The sequence below is a fragment of the Lynx canadensis genome, chromosome X (genome assembly GCF_007474595.2).
Source record: "Lynx canadensis isolate LIC74 chromosome X, mLynCan4.pri.v2, whole genome shotgun sequence".
Lineage (NCBI taxonomy): Eukaryota > Metazoa > Chordata > Mammalia > Carnivora > Felidae > Lynx > Lynx canadensis.
Genome location: NC_044321.2, coordinates 120,384,671 through 120,400,363, shown reverse-complemented (window position 1 = coordinate 120,400,363; position 15,693 = coordinate 120,384,671). Strand labels below are relative to the sequence as shown.

Genomic DNA, 15,693 nt, shown 5'->3' with positions numbered 1-15,693 from the left:
GCAGCCAGGATCTAACCTCATTCTGAGCCGGCAAATCCCATTAGGACAGGCATGCGGGGCCCCTAGGACTTCCAGGCTCCCCTCTCAGGGTGACAGTCTCATCTGGGGCTCTTCGGCTGGCTGGTGCTTGGCAAATGCTCCACTCTGGGTGGGCAGATGCTCCCTCAGCCAGGCCTGCTTTAGGAGCCCAGGAGAAGGACAGCTGGGGCAATGGAAGTGCCTAGAAAGAAGTGGAAGGGGCCTTCTTGTCCAGTCTCAGACCTGGAGGTACTGGGGACTCTTGCCTGAGTGCAGGGAAAGCAAGAAAGAGGAAGCCCGAGGCTTAGAGTGGACACGAACAGGCAGAGCCTGGCCGCCAGCCGCAGCCGCACATCGTGCCCCTCCACCCCCCCGCCCCCCCCCCCCCCGTCTGCTCAGTCCCCAATGCCACCCGAGAGCGGCGGCGCACACAGCCATAGTGCACAGTGTTTCTTTAATTGAAAGACAACAACCGACCTCAGAAGCAGCTCCTCCTCAAGCTGGGTGTGATTGCTCGAAACCCCCACCATACCAGGGGCCAGAAGGTGAAGGGAGGGGGGAACTAGCCATCGTGCGGGGCGGGAAAGGCCAAGGAAAATTGGCTGCCGACTCCAGCGGGATGCTGGGCCTTTTCTTGGGCCAGTGCTCCCCTTCGGACTGTGGACTGCGCGCAGGGTGCATCACCTCCACATGCTGGCCTCCTCCAGGACTGCCCAGACTCGGGGTGGGGGGGCAGAGTCTGGGCAGGGCAGGCTTGGGGGCAGCTGCCCTCTGCCCCCTGGCTTGCCTAGGTTGGGGCTGGGCAGAAGCCCAGCGAGACAGACACCAGACCCAGCTCAGTGATGTGAGCGAGGAGAGGGAGGATGAGAGAGACGGATGGAGACAGAGAGAGGGACAGAGAGAGACAGAGAAACAGACAGGAAGACACTGGTCTAGAGGCCAGTAGAGCAAGGAGGCTGGGGTAGATGGGCCGTGAACTTGCAGAAGGGCGGAGGGGGGAGCATGGAAGGCCAGGGGTAGCAGGCCAGGCTAAGGAGGGTTGGAAGCTGGAAGTACATGAGAAGAAGGAATGCGTGCCAGGCAGGTGGGGTGGGCTGTTTCCTCTCTCTTAGCCCCTTCCCACCCCCTAGACCCAGGGACCGTCTTCCTTGGACCGGAGCCTTGGGTGACTTGATCTCAGGGTGAATGGGAAGAAAGCTTTATGAGGGTGCTCTGAGTGGCTATGAAGTGGGGGGCAGGGGCAGCTCTGAAGCCAAGGCACACGTGACGGCGGCTGGGTCTTGTGCCCCATCTGCACGCCTGGGAGTCGGGATGAGGGCGGCAGGAGGCAGCGCGTTGGGGTCCAGGATCAAGGGCGGGGGCTGGGTTGGGTGCAGCTGGGCACTGGCTTCCCTCCCTCGCTCTGCCCTCCCCTTCGGGATGTCTGCTGCGCTCCCCAGAGACCCCACCCAGGCCACCGCAGCGGCGGCCGCTGCTGCCTCTACTTTTTGTAGTTGCCAAACTGGATGGCCAGGCGGTCGGTGACGCAGCGGAAAGTGGCCGGCTGCACCTCCCAGTAGGGCACAGGGTTATTGAAGAGGCTGATGCCGTTGTAGTACGCCCGCTTCACCCCGAAGCCCACGGGGCAGAAGTCGTTGACGCCCACCTTGGTGATGTTGTTGGTGTGCAGATAGACCACCTGAGGGCAGAGGGAGGTGGCTCAGGCCCAGTGCCGGTGGCCCAGTCACCCCTGACTGCCCTCCGAACCTGTACCGGCCTGGGTGGGCCAAGTAGAGGGCAGACGACAGAGGGCTTGGGCCCTCCCTCCGGGCTGGGTCCCGCCTGGCCACCTCATGGGTGTGATTTAATCACAGCGCCTGCCCTTTGAGGTCCAGGATATGATTCTTCCATTGTTGGGAGGAGCAAAGCGAGGTTTGGGCATGGTGGTCACGAGGCTGTTGGATGGGATTAAGGCACTGGTATGTGACCAGGGGCCAGGACGAAGGGCCCCGGTGTGGTGTGTGGTGGGTGGGAAGGGAGGGGCACGCGGGGGTCAAGGGATGGGACGTGGGTATCGATGCAGGAAAGGTGGCACCTTGGGCTCACAGAGGGTCCCTGGCCCTCCCTCTGGGCTCCCAGGGCTCCGGGCCTGCCCCCGGGGCAGCAGCCTCTCACTCCAGAGACCCATAGATATGACAGGAGAAGGAGCCTGCACGTGGCCCCCTCTTCCGTCCAGTGCGCAGGGGTACTTGCTCTTTAGCAGCTCTCAACTTCCCGAAGCCCCTCTCTAGGGGAGGGACAGAGGAAGCAGGAGAGAGAGAGGGTAAGGAACCCCACGATGGGCGGGGGGGGGGGGGGGGGGGGGGAGGTGCTCAGGCTGGAGCAGCGCCCTCTAGAGGCAGAGAGGACACCGGCCGCTAGAGGGCGCGCTGAGCCGGGCCTGGGCCTCGCCCCGGCAGCTTCCGGGCTGCTCCGCCCTCCCCCGCCCTCCCCGGATGCAGAGCTTGTCCCGACTTGGCTCTGACCCGACAGCCTGTAGAAATGGCAGGTCTCCTGGCTAGTGTGATTGGGGCCGAGGAAGAGACTGGAAGCCAAGCCAGGACCGGAGTGGTGGTGGTGGTGGTGGTGGTGGGGGGGGGGATCCTGAGAACCCCAGGCAAGACCCTGCACCCCCTCATCAGCCTACTTCCTGCCCCGAGCTGGACCCGTCCGTCTCACCACAAATCCGTGCACCTCCAGTGCGCACACTGTTCCCTGACCTCCCCGGCTCTGCCGTGCCTTTCTGGTGTCCCGCCCACCTAGGAGACGTTCAGCTGCAATGTCTAGCAGGCCGGCTCCTGCTCATCCCTCACGCCCTCTCTCCACCCTTGACCCGCCTTCCTTGCCAGCCCCGGGGGAGTCCCCGCTTGCCATCCCTACTTCCTCAGCACAGCTCGCTGGCACTTGAGGGAGGGATCCTTGTGATGGCTTCTTTCCAGATGCGGAGGCAGAGGCAGAGAGAGCAGGAGTAGCTGCCCAGACCACACAGCTGGCCGACCGCACGGCAAGGTCCCGCGCCACTCTGTGTTACAGCCCCTGGCATGGGGGCTCCCCCCAGCTCTCACCTGGAGGAGCTTGAGGTCCGGAAGGCCAGAAGGCACCCTGGACAGCTTGTTATTGTCCAAGTGCAGCTCCCGCAGGGTGGGCAGAAAACTTAGGCTCCCGTTCTCGATCATGCGGATCTGGTTGTGGCCCAGGCCCAACCTGCGAAGGGCACATGACGTGTACCGAGACGCTGGGGGAGAAAAGAGCAGTGGGGCAGGGCGCCCCACGTGGACCCGCAGCCCACCTGTACAGCTTGGAGTAGCGGAGCAGGTCCTCCAGCTCGATGGCCTGGATTTTGTTGTGGTCCAGATGGAGTTCGTTCAGGGTCTCGGGGAGGTCTGCCAGGAAAAGAGGGTGCTCTGAGTTGAATGCGGGAGGGGAGGCCATGTGTGCGGGCTGGGTCTGTATGTGGGGGGCGGGGCGCAGATGGGAACAGAGGGCTACCAAAGCCCTCCCTGAGTTGACTGGTGGCTCCAGATGTCCCCGGATTCCCCCATCTGTGCCCATCTGTGCCATGGAGGCTGGACAGCATGGGGGAAAAGGTCTGTCTTCCTACCTTTGGGGATGCCCGTGAGCTTGGCCTCAGAGATGCGCAGGTAGTTGAGCTTCAGGCCATCGAAGGCTCCAGGCTCAAAGCCACTGTTCTCCAGCGGGTTCCCGCCCATCTCTAGGAGAGACGCCCCCCACTCAGCCCTGACGCCAGAGCCGGGTGGCTGCGCGCACAGCCCCAGGTCCTGACTTGGGCTGGCCTGATGGGTCCTGCTCCCCCATCTACCCCTGAAAGCAGCTCCAGTGATTTACTGGGCTAGTTGCAAACTCCTGGCTGTTCAAGACCATCAGCTCCCAAGGGCGTTGGCCCAGGCATTGGCCTCAGGGGGTAAGGGGAGCAGGAGGAAAAGGAGGGGAGCCAGAGATCAAGGTGGGGCTCCACCGCAGCCCACTCAGCTCCTCTGGCCTGGCCTCTGGTGGCCCCTGGCTGGCTGGCTGGCTGCACTAGCCCTTTCCCTTCCCTCCCTCTACGGTCCCCGGGTCTCTCTTCATCTCGCCTTGGCAGCTCTGGGGCATGTCCCCAGACAAGCCTCCAGAATGTCCTGTGAGGCCCACCAGGCTTGTCCATGGCACCCAGCCCCTCCGGCTGCAAGCGGCCCCTCTCCCTGAGCCTTTCCTGCTGGCCACAGGGTGACAACTGACACAGGCCGTGCCACACTCACCGATGCAGTTCATGTTGCGCAGTCCGCTAAACACGCCCTTTGGCACCTTGCGGATGCGGTTGTCATGGATGCGGAGCTCCACCAGGGAGCTGGGCAGGTTGGGAGGGATCTCCACCAGGTGGTTCTTGGAGATATAGAGCTTCTGCAGCTTCCGCAGGGGGCTGAAGGCCTTCTCGTGGATCTTGGAGATCTTGTTGTTCACCAGGACAAGAGCCTGGGGCAGGGGGGCGTGGGAAGTAAAGGCACAAGCTCCCCGCCCTGCCCTCACCTCTTCCTCCCTCCCTTGCCGCCCGAGCTGGTGATCGGTGGGGCTGTCAGTGAGGCCTCGGGGCGGAGCGATTGTGCCCCGTGCTTACGGCTGCAGACATCCGCACATGTGACCCGTGACCTGGGGCGCTCCCACCAAGCCCGCCTCCAGACTTCTCGCAGGACTCTGTGGGTCCCCAGTCCCCTCTCGCACCCGACACATACGTGTGCCCACCCACAAGCACCCAACTCCTCAGCTGCACACTGCCCACCTCCTCGCAGCGCCTCAGAAGGGCCAGGGTGGGCTTACGTAAAGGTGCTGGAGGCCCTTGAAGTCATCCTTGCGGAGCTCGGAGATGTCATTGTTCTGCAGGTCCAGAAGCGTTGTGTCGGGGGAGATCTCCTTGGGCACAGACTTCAGACCTGGGGGCCGGGGCCGTGGTCATCAGCGTGAGCCCCAGCCCCAGCCCCAGCCCCAGAGCAGCTCAGAGCGCGGGGACACGGGCGCCCACGGACACCCAACACAAGGCCTCCACCGTAGACCAGGGCCCTCCTCACTCCCTGCTCTTTTGCAAAAGAACAGCTGGACAGCGTTCCGCGCTGAAACCAGGAGTCCCCGGACCCTGTGTGGGGTCACCCCATCCCCGACCCCACCCTTTCACGCCCATCCCACGGGACACACACGTGTCTCCTTGGTAGGGCGCTCAGGCCGGGCCTGCGCCTTCGTGCACCCGTTCCCACCCTGGGCCCGGGACTGACCCAGGTCGGAGCACTGAACGACCCGCAGGTGGCAGTGGCAGCCAAAAGGACACATGGCGCTGAAGGTGGGCGTGAGGGAGTCCAGGTCCGGGACACCTGAAGTCGTCTCGGCACCTGAAGCCTCCTCATCATTCAGCATGGGCAGCCCGTCGTCCAGGGTGAAGTCCCAGAAGCCCTTCTGCTCAAACGGCAGGGCCTGGCTCAGGGCCAGCAGGGATGCGAGGAGCCACAGGGGCCACATGGTGGGCATGCCTGGGAGGCCGGGGTGAGGAGGGGCTGTCAGGAGGGCCCAGCCACCACTGGTCCCTGCCCTCGGGGCCCCCTCCTGGCAAACCTCCAAATACCAGGGGCTGAGCTTTTGCATGTGATGGCACCGCGTTCGCCATCCCTCACTGCGGACGGCCAGACCCCAGGGTGGGAGTGGCAGGGAAGGAGGCGGCAGAGGGAGGGGGTGCGGGCAGGCAGGAGACACCTCCCTCTGCTCCCCTCTGATCGCAGGCAGGCCTGGGGGGTTCGTGGGCAGTGCATCGCCTTGCCAGTTAGCGAGTCTGCAGCACTAACCCCCTCCTCTGCTGTCTTCCACGCACCACTGAGTCAGCTGGCAGCCTGCCGGGGGGGAGGGGTGGTGGTGGGGGGTTCCGGGAGGCTAGTGGAGGGAGTAGAGGAGGCAGAGAGGGAAGGGCAACCATTTGCCCCCTACAGGCTTTGAAGACTTTGGATTTGAATGTACTACTGTGGCCACGGCCAATCCCACATGCTCAGGGCAATGTGGGCGCAGTCGGGATGGAGTTAGACCACCATGAGTCACTTCCTTTCCTGCCTCAGCTCCCCCTTGCAGCACGTCCACATTTTTCAAAGAAAGTCAAGAGGCCAAGAGGCCAGGCTGGGCACGCTGGGCTGACACCTGGGCTAGCCCCGGAGGCCGTGTGGAGAAAGAGAGGAGCGTCCTCCCTGGCAGGGGCGAAACCGCTGAGGTGGAGGGGGTGCGGCCCCCCCCCCATTGCTCCCCGGGGCCCCAGCACCCTCTCCTGGCCCACAAGACTTCCCCTGGCTTGGCCTGCAGAGCCCCAGGGCTCCCACATCTGCTCCTGCCTTCCTTCTGCCTGTGGCCCAGCCCCCTGGAGAGGCCACCAGAGGGGAGCAGGCTGCCGCTGGGTGGCAGGCAGGATCAGGCTTGTCTGAAGGCTCCCCCAGGCCAGGCAGCGGGGTGGGCGTGAGGGGGAGGCTGCCCTCTGCCCGAACCTGCCCCCAGGTGCCCATATTTACCCCCCTCCTCCCCTCTCCCATCCAGAAGTTCCCGTACAGGAAAAGGCCGGGGCCCCTGCCTCTCCCGCCGTCCTCACCAATTCGGATTTCCCGGGAAAGTCCCAGCCGGGCTCATTTGCCCCATTCGTGAAACAGGCATGTGTGCCTGCCCTGCTTCCCTCCCAGGCTCGGGTGACTGAGGCTGCCCTGGGCGCATCTGTGGGCAGTGGGCCTGGCTGGCTTCCAGGGGCTTCCTGTAGCCCCCATTGGGCCCCACCCCCGGGAGTCCCTCCTCACTTCGGGCCCGCTTTGGATGGGGGAGGGGCTGTCAGGGGCTTCCGTGGGTCTGGGTGACCCCTAAGCCCAACTGCTGGCTGCAAATGTGGAAGGAGTCCTCGGGGAGCGGAGCCCGCATCCTCTAGGCCGGCACCTTGTGCGCAGTGTGGCCCTGGCCGCCGCTTCCCTGGGCCAGCCCGGGCCCCCGCAGGCTCCCCTGGGCTCCTCCCACCGGCAGGCCAGGGGCCACCTCCAGGTCTGGGCACAACTGCTCTGAGCCTCGGCTTTCTATCCATCCCAGCCTCGCCAACCCCTTCCGCACTCCTCAGGCCAGCCCCGAGGGGGTCATAGAGCGTGCCCTGGCTCCCGCCATCCCCGAGGACAGAGTGGGAGAGAAGCGTGCCGCCTTTCTGGCTGCCAGGGCTGCGGTGTGCTTGTCAGGCACAGGTCACAGACCCAGGACGTGGTTCAGTGGACTCAGCTGGGGAGTCAGCCCCGGAGCACCCGCAGCAGGTCCCAACAGCCCTCCTGAGGGCTGGCCCCCAGTGATGAGCTCGGAGAAGCTGCCTGCCTGTCCCAGGTCACACAGCAGAGTGAGGATCCCCCGTGTCGGGAGAGGACCCCGTCTCCCCGGCTCCTTTGGGCCTCAAGATCCCACGATCACGCCCCAGGTCCTGCCAGCCCCGGGCTGGCCGAGCAGGACCCAGGGGAGCCCCCAGAGGGTCATGGGGCCGAGTAGGGAGAAGGCCCTGTGCTTGCCTACCTGGACGGTGTGTCCCTCCTTCTTCCCCTGATTCTGCAACCTCCGGGACACAGCAGGGTAGGCCGAGGCCTCGAGTGCCTGCTGCCGCTGCTTGGGGCCCTTGTCTGGGAGCCAGTGGATGCCCAGGGCTGGGAGGAGGGGGAGTGGTAGGAGAGAACAGGAAGGGGAGAACGGAGGCAGAAGAGCAAGATGGAATGGGAGAGAGGGAGGAGACTGTTCCCCTCTTGCCCGGCACCCCTGCCAAAGCTGCTACCTCACGGGGGGATGAGTCAGGGCTGGAACGCCCAGTGGGAGCCTTGGAAGGCTTTGGGATCCACGGTCCACCTGGACAGGTGGGGGTGGCTGGGGTGGTCGGGCCGGGTCCAGGGGCGGCTGTGAGGCAAAGTGGGCAGAAACAGGCCTCTTCTGGCCTGCGGGGGCTGAGAAGGGCTGGGGGTCTCCCCAGGGAGCCTCTGTCCTCCCGCGGCTGCCCCCCGCCCCCAGGGTAGAGGACGGGCAGGCTCTGGGAAGGCCCACCGGGGTGGGACTGGCCACCCAGGCTCCAAGTGGGCTCGTAGGACCCGTCCTGGGGCAATGAGGACTCTAGAGGAGATGAATCAGCTCAAACCGGCCGTGCTTGACATGGCTGCATCTGGGGGCCACAGAGAGGCCGAGGGAGGGGCCCTGGGCTCCAGCGCAGGCTCACTCTTGGGGGGGAGGGACCGAGGCCGAGGGTTTGGAGGTCCCACAGCAGGGCCCCGCGATAGATAGAGGCGGAGGATGAGGTTTGGCCGGTTCTCCCCCGCCCCCACTCTTGGCCCGGCCCAGGCAGTGGACAGGCCGGCGGGGTGGGGGCTGGGCAGGCTTCCCAGCAGAGCCTCATTTCCACTCCCGGAGCTGGCACAAGACTCGGCGGGTAGAACTGCACGGGGAGCAGGGGGCCGGCCGGCCGGTGAACCCGAGGGGGTGTCCCCAAGGACTTCGGGGAGGGCCTTGAGCCCCATCGCGGTGTGCTTGGAGCTCGCCGGACCCCGCCCCTCAGGGCCAAGGAAAGAAGTGGTAATGGCGGTGAGGCCTCCGGCCCGGTGCCCACAGGTGTGAGCAAGGGAAAAGGCCGGGCTTCCCGGAGGCTGTGCCGCCAAACCAATAGGGCCTTCCTTGTCTAGCCCTCCGAAAGCCAGCACAGTCCTCGGAGCGCGACCGTTCCAGGTCAGCGCCAAACAAGACGCGTTGGCGGCCTCTGAGAACATGGGGGTGCCGTGCCAGGCATTCAGGCCAGGCCAAGGGCGGCGGGAGCAGGACTTAAGGTCTGGCATGCCCTGGGAGCTTGCTTGCAGATGCGTGGCCCGCAGCTGCCAAGTCGTAGACGCCGGGCACTGTCCCGAGGCCTCAGCCCGGGGTGTCTGGCCCCACCGAGCAACCCGACCTGAACTCCGGCGTGCGTGCCACCGTCTCCCTAGCCCTGCCCCATCCCTAGGACTACGTGGATGGGGACGGGTGGGAGGGAGACGGGCTGAGCAGAGGGTACCCTCCCCCCTCCCCCCCCCACCGCCCCTCTCCGTCCACCAAAGCCCTCAGGGCCCAGCTTCAAACAACAGGCCAGGGGCAGGGGCGCTGTCCACAACTGTATTGCACAGGTGGGCACGGTGCGCAGGCTGACACCCAGCTGCCCCTCGCTGCCCTCCCAGGCCCCAGCCTGCCACCCCCGACAGCATCTCATCTACACTTGGGTGCCAGCTATGGGTCTGCCGAAGCCTGCACGTGCACACGTACGCAGGGGTGACTGCGTGAGCGGCTGGTGGCTGGAGAGGGGAGGGGCGGGCCCTGAGCCCCACCCCATCTGTGTCCGCACCCCGGGCCACGCTGGGCCCTCCGCTATCGCCCCCGCATGCCCTCTAGGCTACAGCGCGAGCTGCTCCTTCCTGCCACGGCCCCGGCACTGCTGGTGTGACTGGACAGAGCTGGGTCCTGTGCTCTGTCAGCCTTCAGGTACGGATTTGACCTGGATGTGGGGGTTGGAGGCCCCAGGGAGCCAGCCGGGAGCCAACCTATTGGCTGTGTGCAGAGCGCTGGTACCGGGGAGGTGGTGGGGTGGCCGGTGCCGGCTAGGCCGGACCTCTCTCCCCACAGCGTCCAGGAGAGCCATCCACCCCTCTCCCGCCCTGCCAGGAAACCTCTGGAAAACAGGAGAGTCAAACTGTTGGCCAGGAGTCAGGCAGCAGATGACCCAAGCCAGCTGGGGATCCTGAGTTTCCTGGTCCTTTCACACCTGGGCTGTGTGTCCTTCCTCCTTCTCCCACTCACAAGGAATCCTGAGCCCCTGCTCACCACGTTCTAGAATCTTCGGGGAAGAGGGAGGATGTTATTACCTGCCAGAGGCGGGGCAGGGGACTCAAATGATTTCTTAACGGCCCTCCCAATGACCAAAAGAAGAAAGCGAGGCTTGAATAGGTAAACGGAGGCTCAGACTTTGCCCCACACTCTTGCCCAAGGCTACACGATAAGGAAATGGTAGAACTGGGACTCCACTCTCTGCCTACCTGCGCCTGTGTCTGGCCCCACCCTCTGTCATTGCAGACTTTGCCACAGGTCCCAAAGCCACAAGACCCTATATTCTTTGTGCTGTGGCGGGGGGGGGGGGGGCAGACCAGCCTCTGGGGCCCTGGGAAAGACTCCTTGGCAGCTCCCTCACCTAGGCTGGGAGGTGATGCCGTTGGAAAGCAGGGCCCTGCTCTGTGGGTCCTTTGCCCCCTTGCTTGCATCATGAATCCTCTGGCAACGTGATGCCTCTCTCTGACTGCCAATATCAGGAGCTCCCCACTGGCGGTGGGGCCATACGCCCCTCCTTGGCCCCAACACACCCACCAGGCCAATCGCAACCTTGCTGTTTGTGCTGGCTACGGGCCTGCAGGGATGTCACACGGAAAAGGCATCAAGCCCCCGGTCACCAGGCCAGGGAACTGCCCCGGAGCATTTTAGGTCCTAGCAGGCCCCAGACCCCACGGCGAGATGTTCTCAGCCCGGCTCCCAGAGCATGGCGCCCCGCCTGCCTTGCTCCCCACCTGAGCCAGGCCAAGACAAGGGGGTTTGGCCCCACTTTCTGGGTAGGAGAGTGGCCAGGCACCTGCGAGTGAGGCCCTTGCCTTCCTGGGCCCGGGGTTTCCTGCATCCCCTTCCCTGCATCAGGTTCCCTGCTCTCTGCCAGGGGCTCTGGCCCCTCAGAGCCCCTCACAGGGCTGCCCCAGTGCATGCCTGCTTGTAGCCAGGCGGCCTCTAAGGTCCTGGCGGACTGTAATCAAGGGTAGGCAGGGACTCAGACTGCAAGAAGGTGAACCTCACATTTGCCTCTGGTCTCCTAGGACAGGGCCGCCAGAACCAGCCTCTCTCTGCCCTCTGCCCCTCTCCTTGAAGTCGCACGTCTGTTCCTCAAATTCCCGATCCAGCGGCCACCTCGGCCTCTGACTGCTGTGTCCCCCTTGGCCATCTGACCCTCAAGGGGCAGGTGGTGGGGGGCAAACTGCAGGTCAGCCCCAGGTGTTTGCAGAGTTTGGCTCTCCCATGCCATGGACTGGGAGAGCTGGGTGCAAGGAAGCTGGGTAGAGAGCCCTGCCCCTTAAAACTTCAAGATGTGTTACCACAGGGAGGAGGCAGGTGAGTCATCCGAGTGATGCTGCAGGCTGGTAGGCCCCCGGGGAGAAGGCCCCCTCCGCAGCCACCCCACAACTGCCCCGACCCAGAGCAGATCGGGGGAGGGGGAGCCAAATGGGGTGGGTGTGAGGCTGCTTCCAGGAGCCTTGAGTCCCAGAGGGAGTGAAGGAGGCCCCGGGGGACCCTGGGGCTGTGGGCCCAGGTTGGGGGGATGGATCACAGCCACCCACCCCCTAGACGAAGTGGCTGAGGAGGCCCCACGCCCACAGGGGCCTTCCCGCAGGGGCCACTGGGAAATGGGCTCTGGAAGACGGAAGGGCCTGACCACGGGGCTGGCCAGCTAGCCTCAACGGGCCTCAGGCCCGGGGGGACAGGACTGAGCAGACGCCCACCCCATTCCTCCAGCCGAACCCCCTCCGCCTGCTCCCTACCGGCTCCCTCTAAGGTGGGATTTACAGAAGGCGTTCTGTGGGTGACCAAGGTGTGGGTCCCAGTGTCTCGGCAGAAGACGACAGGAGGGAGGGGAGGGGCACTGACTGCCCCAGGTGCCAGCTGACAGGAGGGGCCAGAGCTGCCAGGACCCCGCCTTCGGCGGGAGCCTTTGCTTACCCCCCTCCCCCCCTCCCCGGCTCATAGGAGGATGCCCTGGGAGAGCGACCATCATCCCCAGCCCCTCAATTTGAGCGAAGCCCTGGGCAGGTATGTCCCCTCCCACCAGTGGGGCCCACGGGTGTGGAAGGAGGCAGCTCTGGGCAGAGAACAAGCTCTGTCACTCTTGGGTGACAGATGGGAAGGGTGTGGTGGGTGGGGATGTGAAGACTTCTCTCACAATTAGGGGTGTTGGAAGGTGTGCAAGGAAGGTGAGGGAAGGGCCCTGAGGTCATGCAGGACAAAGGACCCAGTGGCTCAGCAGATGAGGCCCCGGAGCTGCAGCTGGGACTATCTGCGGGGTCATGGTGGACACGCCTGGGCCATTGCCTGTGCCTGTGTGCTCCAAGGAAATCCTGGGAGACCGCCCCTCTCTGGTGCCACGGCTGTGTCCCCAGGCAACTGAGGAGAAGTGACTGCTGGAACAGTCCCGACCGTGTGGTGTCTGCGGGGCTTCTCCCAGGAGGGGAAGAGGGACGCGGTCCAGGAAGGAGGGGGGCTGGGAGAGATGGGAGGGCCTTGTTGGAAGGCTCCGCCTCCTTCTGGGGACTTGGCACAGCCCGGGAAGGGACGCTCTGGGGCCTTTCAAAGGCCCCTTTTCCTCCTGTCCTTCCTCGTTTGCGCTCCTCCAGTGGGCCAGGGCCACTGGTAGGGCTGGGGAGAAATTTGTCACAGGGGCCGGCAGGCCAGGTTTCTGGGTTTCTGAAATAAGCCTGCACAGAACTGCCACCAGCCCGGCAGCGAAAAAGCTGGGCTTCAGGCTCCCCATCTACTAAACGGGGACTCCGGACCCTGCTTCAGGGCAGGGCACGAAAGCGGTGGGTGGTAAATGCCCACTGTGCCCTGGGTCCTTGGGGCTTAAAGGTGGGCCAGGGAGCGAACGGGTGGGCCGGGCCCACCGGGGCGGCGCTCCGCAGCGGCTCCTTGGCTCCCAGTCTGCTCTCGCTGTCCGGCGTGGTGCCGTCCTTTCAGCATCCCCTCTGCCCCCCCAGTCCTGCCCTCAAAGGCTAACCATGATGTCCCGTGGGCCGGACGTGGGTGGCCTGCACACTCTCTCAGGGCAGCTGCGTGTCGCCAGGAGGCGCTCACGTGCGTGTTCGCAGCTGCGCCTATGCACTCTCACTCCCCGCTGACCTTTGCCCCTGGATGCAGATCCCCAGGAACCTTCCTTCTTGGCATCCAGGGAGCCCCGAGCATCTCCCGCTTGTCTCAATGCCAATCGGTCCCTGCAGGGTGGAGACTTGGCAGGCCAGCGCGTGGGGGAGGACACAGATGCAGGAGCACGCCGAGGACAGGACTGGCCCGTATCTGCAGCCAGAGTGGCCCTTAGCGAACACTGTTCCGCCACAGTCTCTCTGACCTGAGCCAGGTCTACCCTGCCCGCCCCAACCCATGACCCTGGCCTGGAGTACTCTGGGCCTCCTGCTCCGCTCAGCAGAACCAACCAGTGCCCGGGCCCCAGCCGCACCCACGGAGCAGCGAGGGGGTGCTCCCATCCCCCAACCTTCCGTGGCACTCGGTGGCACATACAGAGAGCTCCATTCTCCTTTGCTCTTCTTTTAAGTCGCTTGGCAGGCCCCTCATCATGCCCGCCATCTTGGGAGCTTGCAGGACAGGGGCCAGTGGCCCTGTCACCTCTGACTCCCATCCCCAGGAGGTGCAGTTGGCCACAGGCTGTCACTATCAATGCCCCAGTGACTTTGAGGCTTCTTTGGGTGGTATGGGGTCAATAGCCAGGGTTTGTCAGTCGGGAGCCCTGAGTCCTGGCCCCAGCTTTGCACCTGACTTGCTGTGCAATTGTGGGTAGGTTCCTGCCCGTCTCTGGGATTCACTTGCCCCCTTTGTATGATGGATGGAGTGGGAGTGAGACCAGCAGGAACCGCTCGGCCCCTCCCAGAGAACTTTGGGGGTAACCTTGCGCTACACTTTTGATTCTGACCTGAGGCTCTCTCTCCGTTCCAGAGTTGCCCCATGCACCCGTGGGGGGGGGGGTGCTGCTTCTGGGGGACAGGGCAATTGGTCAGAGAGCTCTTGAACCTCACTTATCCTTAAAGGCACCCATCCTGGGGAGCACCTGGGGGGCTCAGTCGGTTAAGCGTCCAACTTGATTTCGGCTCAGGTCACGATCTCGCGGTTCGTGGGTTCGAGCCCCATGTTGGGCTCTGGGGTAACAGTGTGGAGCCTGCTTGGGGTTCTGTGTCACCCTCTCCCTCTGTCCCTCCCCTGCTAATGCTCTCTCTCACAAATAAGTAAATAGAACATTTTTTAAAAAGGCACCCATCCTGGGACAATGGTGTCCTAGTTTGGAAGTGGGCCTGTGGCCTCACTTCTCCCCAGGGTCCCCAGAAGCCATGCGAGGCCCAAAGCCAGGCCTGCCTAGGGTAACACGGCACGGTTGCCTGAGTTTCTCTCTGCCCACCACCCCGCATTCTGAGTCTCAGTCCAAGGGGGTTCTGGGGACAGACAGAGCCAAGCCATCCGGGCAGCCCCACCCAGGGCCCCCGGGGGCCAGGGCCCTGTGGACCTCCACCTCAGCCAGGAGGACGTAGAGGAAGGGAATTAGCCTGTGGGTAAGGGAGAAATACCTGGGCAGGCAGCCTGGGAAACCAAGCCTGTGAGCCCACACCAGGGACAGTGGGGACTGTTCCCTAGCACTGAGCCCTCCCACCCGTGTTCCCAGTGTGGAGGCACAGAGCAGGAGTGCGGGGCACGCTCGGGACTCGGGACCGGCGGCGAAGGAAGAGCCGCTGGCCGAGCTGGGATGCCAGCCACCCAGCCGTGCCCTGAGCGATGCTCTGTGGGGCCAGTCACGGGGAAGAACCCGAGAGGGAGACAGGGAGGGCAGATATGGAGTGCAGCTGAGTGAGGTCAGAGGGGAGAGGAAAGGGGGGTGGGGAAAAAATGCAAAAAGGGACAAGCACTAAGGGGGCCGCAGGGGTGCGGGCCAGGAGCCCGCAGCAGCGCTGGCGGGAATCTGGGGATCACAGACAGCCTGGGAGTGGGAGAGGGGGGTGAGGGGGCAGCAGGGACAAGGGTAGGGATGAGGATGGTGGGGGCATTTTGAGGATGGCGAGGGCACAGTGGAACCAGGGATGAGACAAGGAGGGCAGCTCAAGGCCGGCGTGGGGACACGGTGGGGACAGTGTGGGGCTGGTGTGGGGGCCCTACCTGGGAAGGGCAAGCGGCCGGGCACAGGCTGGCTAGTTGGCAGGCTTGGGTGTCAGGCAGTCAGTGTGTCTGTCCGTCTCCGTCGGGCCCTCCGAGAGCAGCTGCTCACTCCTGGGCAGTTTGTGGAGAGAGGGAGACAGAGGCGGTGGGAGGGAGGCTAAAGGCTGGGCGGGCTGGCCGACAGGGAGGGGACGGCGGGAGGGGGCGGGGAGGGAGGAAAGGAGGGAGGGGGCTGGTGGGGCGGAGAGGGAAGGAGAGAGGGAGGGAAGAAGGGAGGGAGGGGGCAGGCCTCCCGGCCCCCCTGGAAGCTTCAAAGGGAGCAATTTTCTTGTAGACGGCTGGGCTAGCTGCACCCCCTCCCCCTCACAGCCCCCTCCCCGTCCCCCCCCCCCCCCCCCCGCGCATGGGGAAGGGACACACTCCCACTCCCACAAGGACTCTTGGTGTCTCTGGGCCGGCACGGCCTTAAAGAGTCAGACTTTCCACTGCCCAGATAGGGACACTGAGGCCCAGAGAGGGGCGGGAACTATCTTGCTGGCACTTGCAGGCGAAGGCGAGATGGCAGAAAGGGAAGGGAGACAAGGGGGAGGCGGCCTCTGGTTGTTAGTCCAGCGAGTGGCCCCTGGAATTTTGTTCTGAGCCCGCCCAGAACCTCCGGCAGCCTGGGCC

At 64.6% G+C, this 15,693-nt stretch overlaps 1 protein-coding gene across 2 annotated transcripts; it reads right to left on the bottom strand.

Annotated features, from left to right (window-relative positions):
- Nucleotides 1–453: 453 nt before the first annotated feature.
- BGN (biglycan) lies at nt 454–15,166 on the bottom strand. Of its 2 annotated transcripts, none has more exons than XM_030305828.2 (8): nt 15,025–15,166; nt 5,298–5,549; nt 4,849–4,961; nt 4,293–4,506; nt 3,638–3,748; nt 3,326–3,419; nt 3,102–3,240; nt 454–1,696 (listed from the first exon to the last, which is right to left on the bottom strand). In XM_030305828.2, exons 2-8 carry the CDS (start codon nt 5,545–5,547, stop codon nt 1,499–1,501), a joined length of 1,119 nt encoding a protein of 372 aa, XP_030161688.1. In that variant the 5' UTR covers nt 5,548–5,549; nt 15,025–15,166; the 3' UTR covers nt 454–1,498. The 2 variants fall into 2 exon arrangements, with proteins under 2 accessions (XP_030161688.1, XP_032448078.1); XM_032592187.1 differs by lacking the exon at nt 15,025–15,166 and adding an exon at nt 7,582–7,709.
- Between the last annotated feature and the right edge of the window lie 527 nt (nt 15,167–15,693).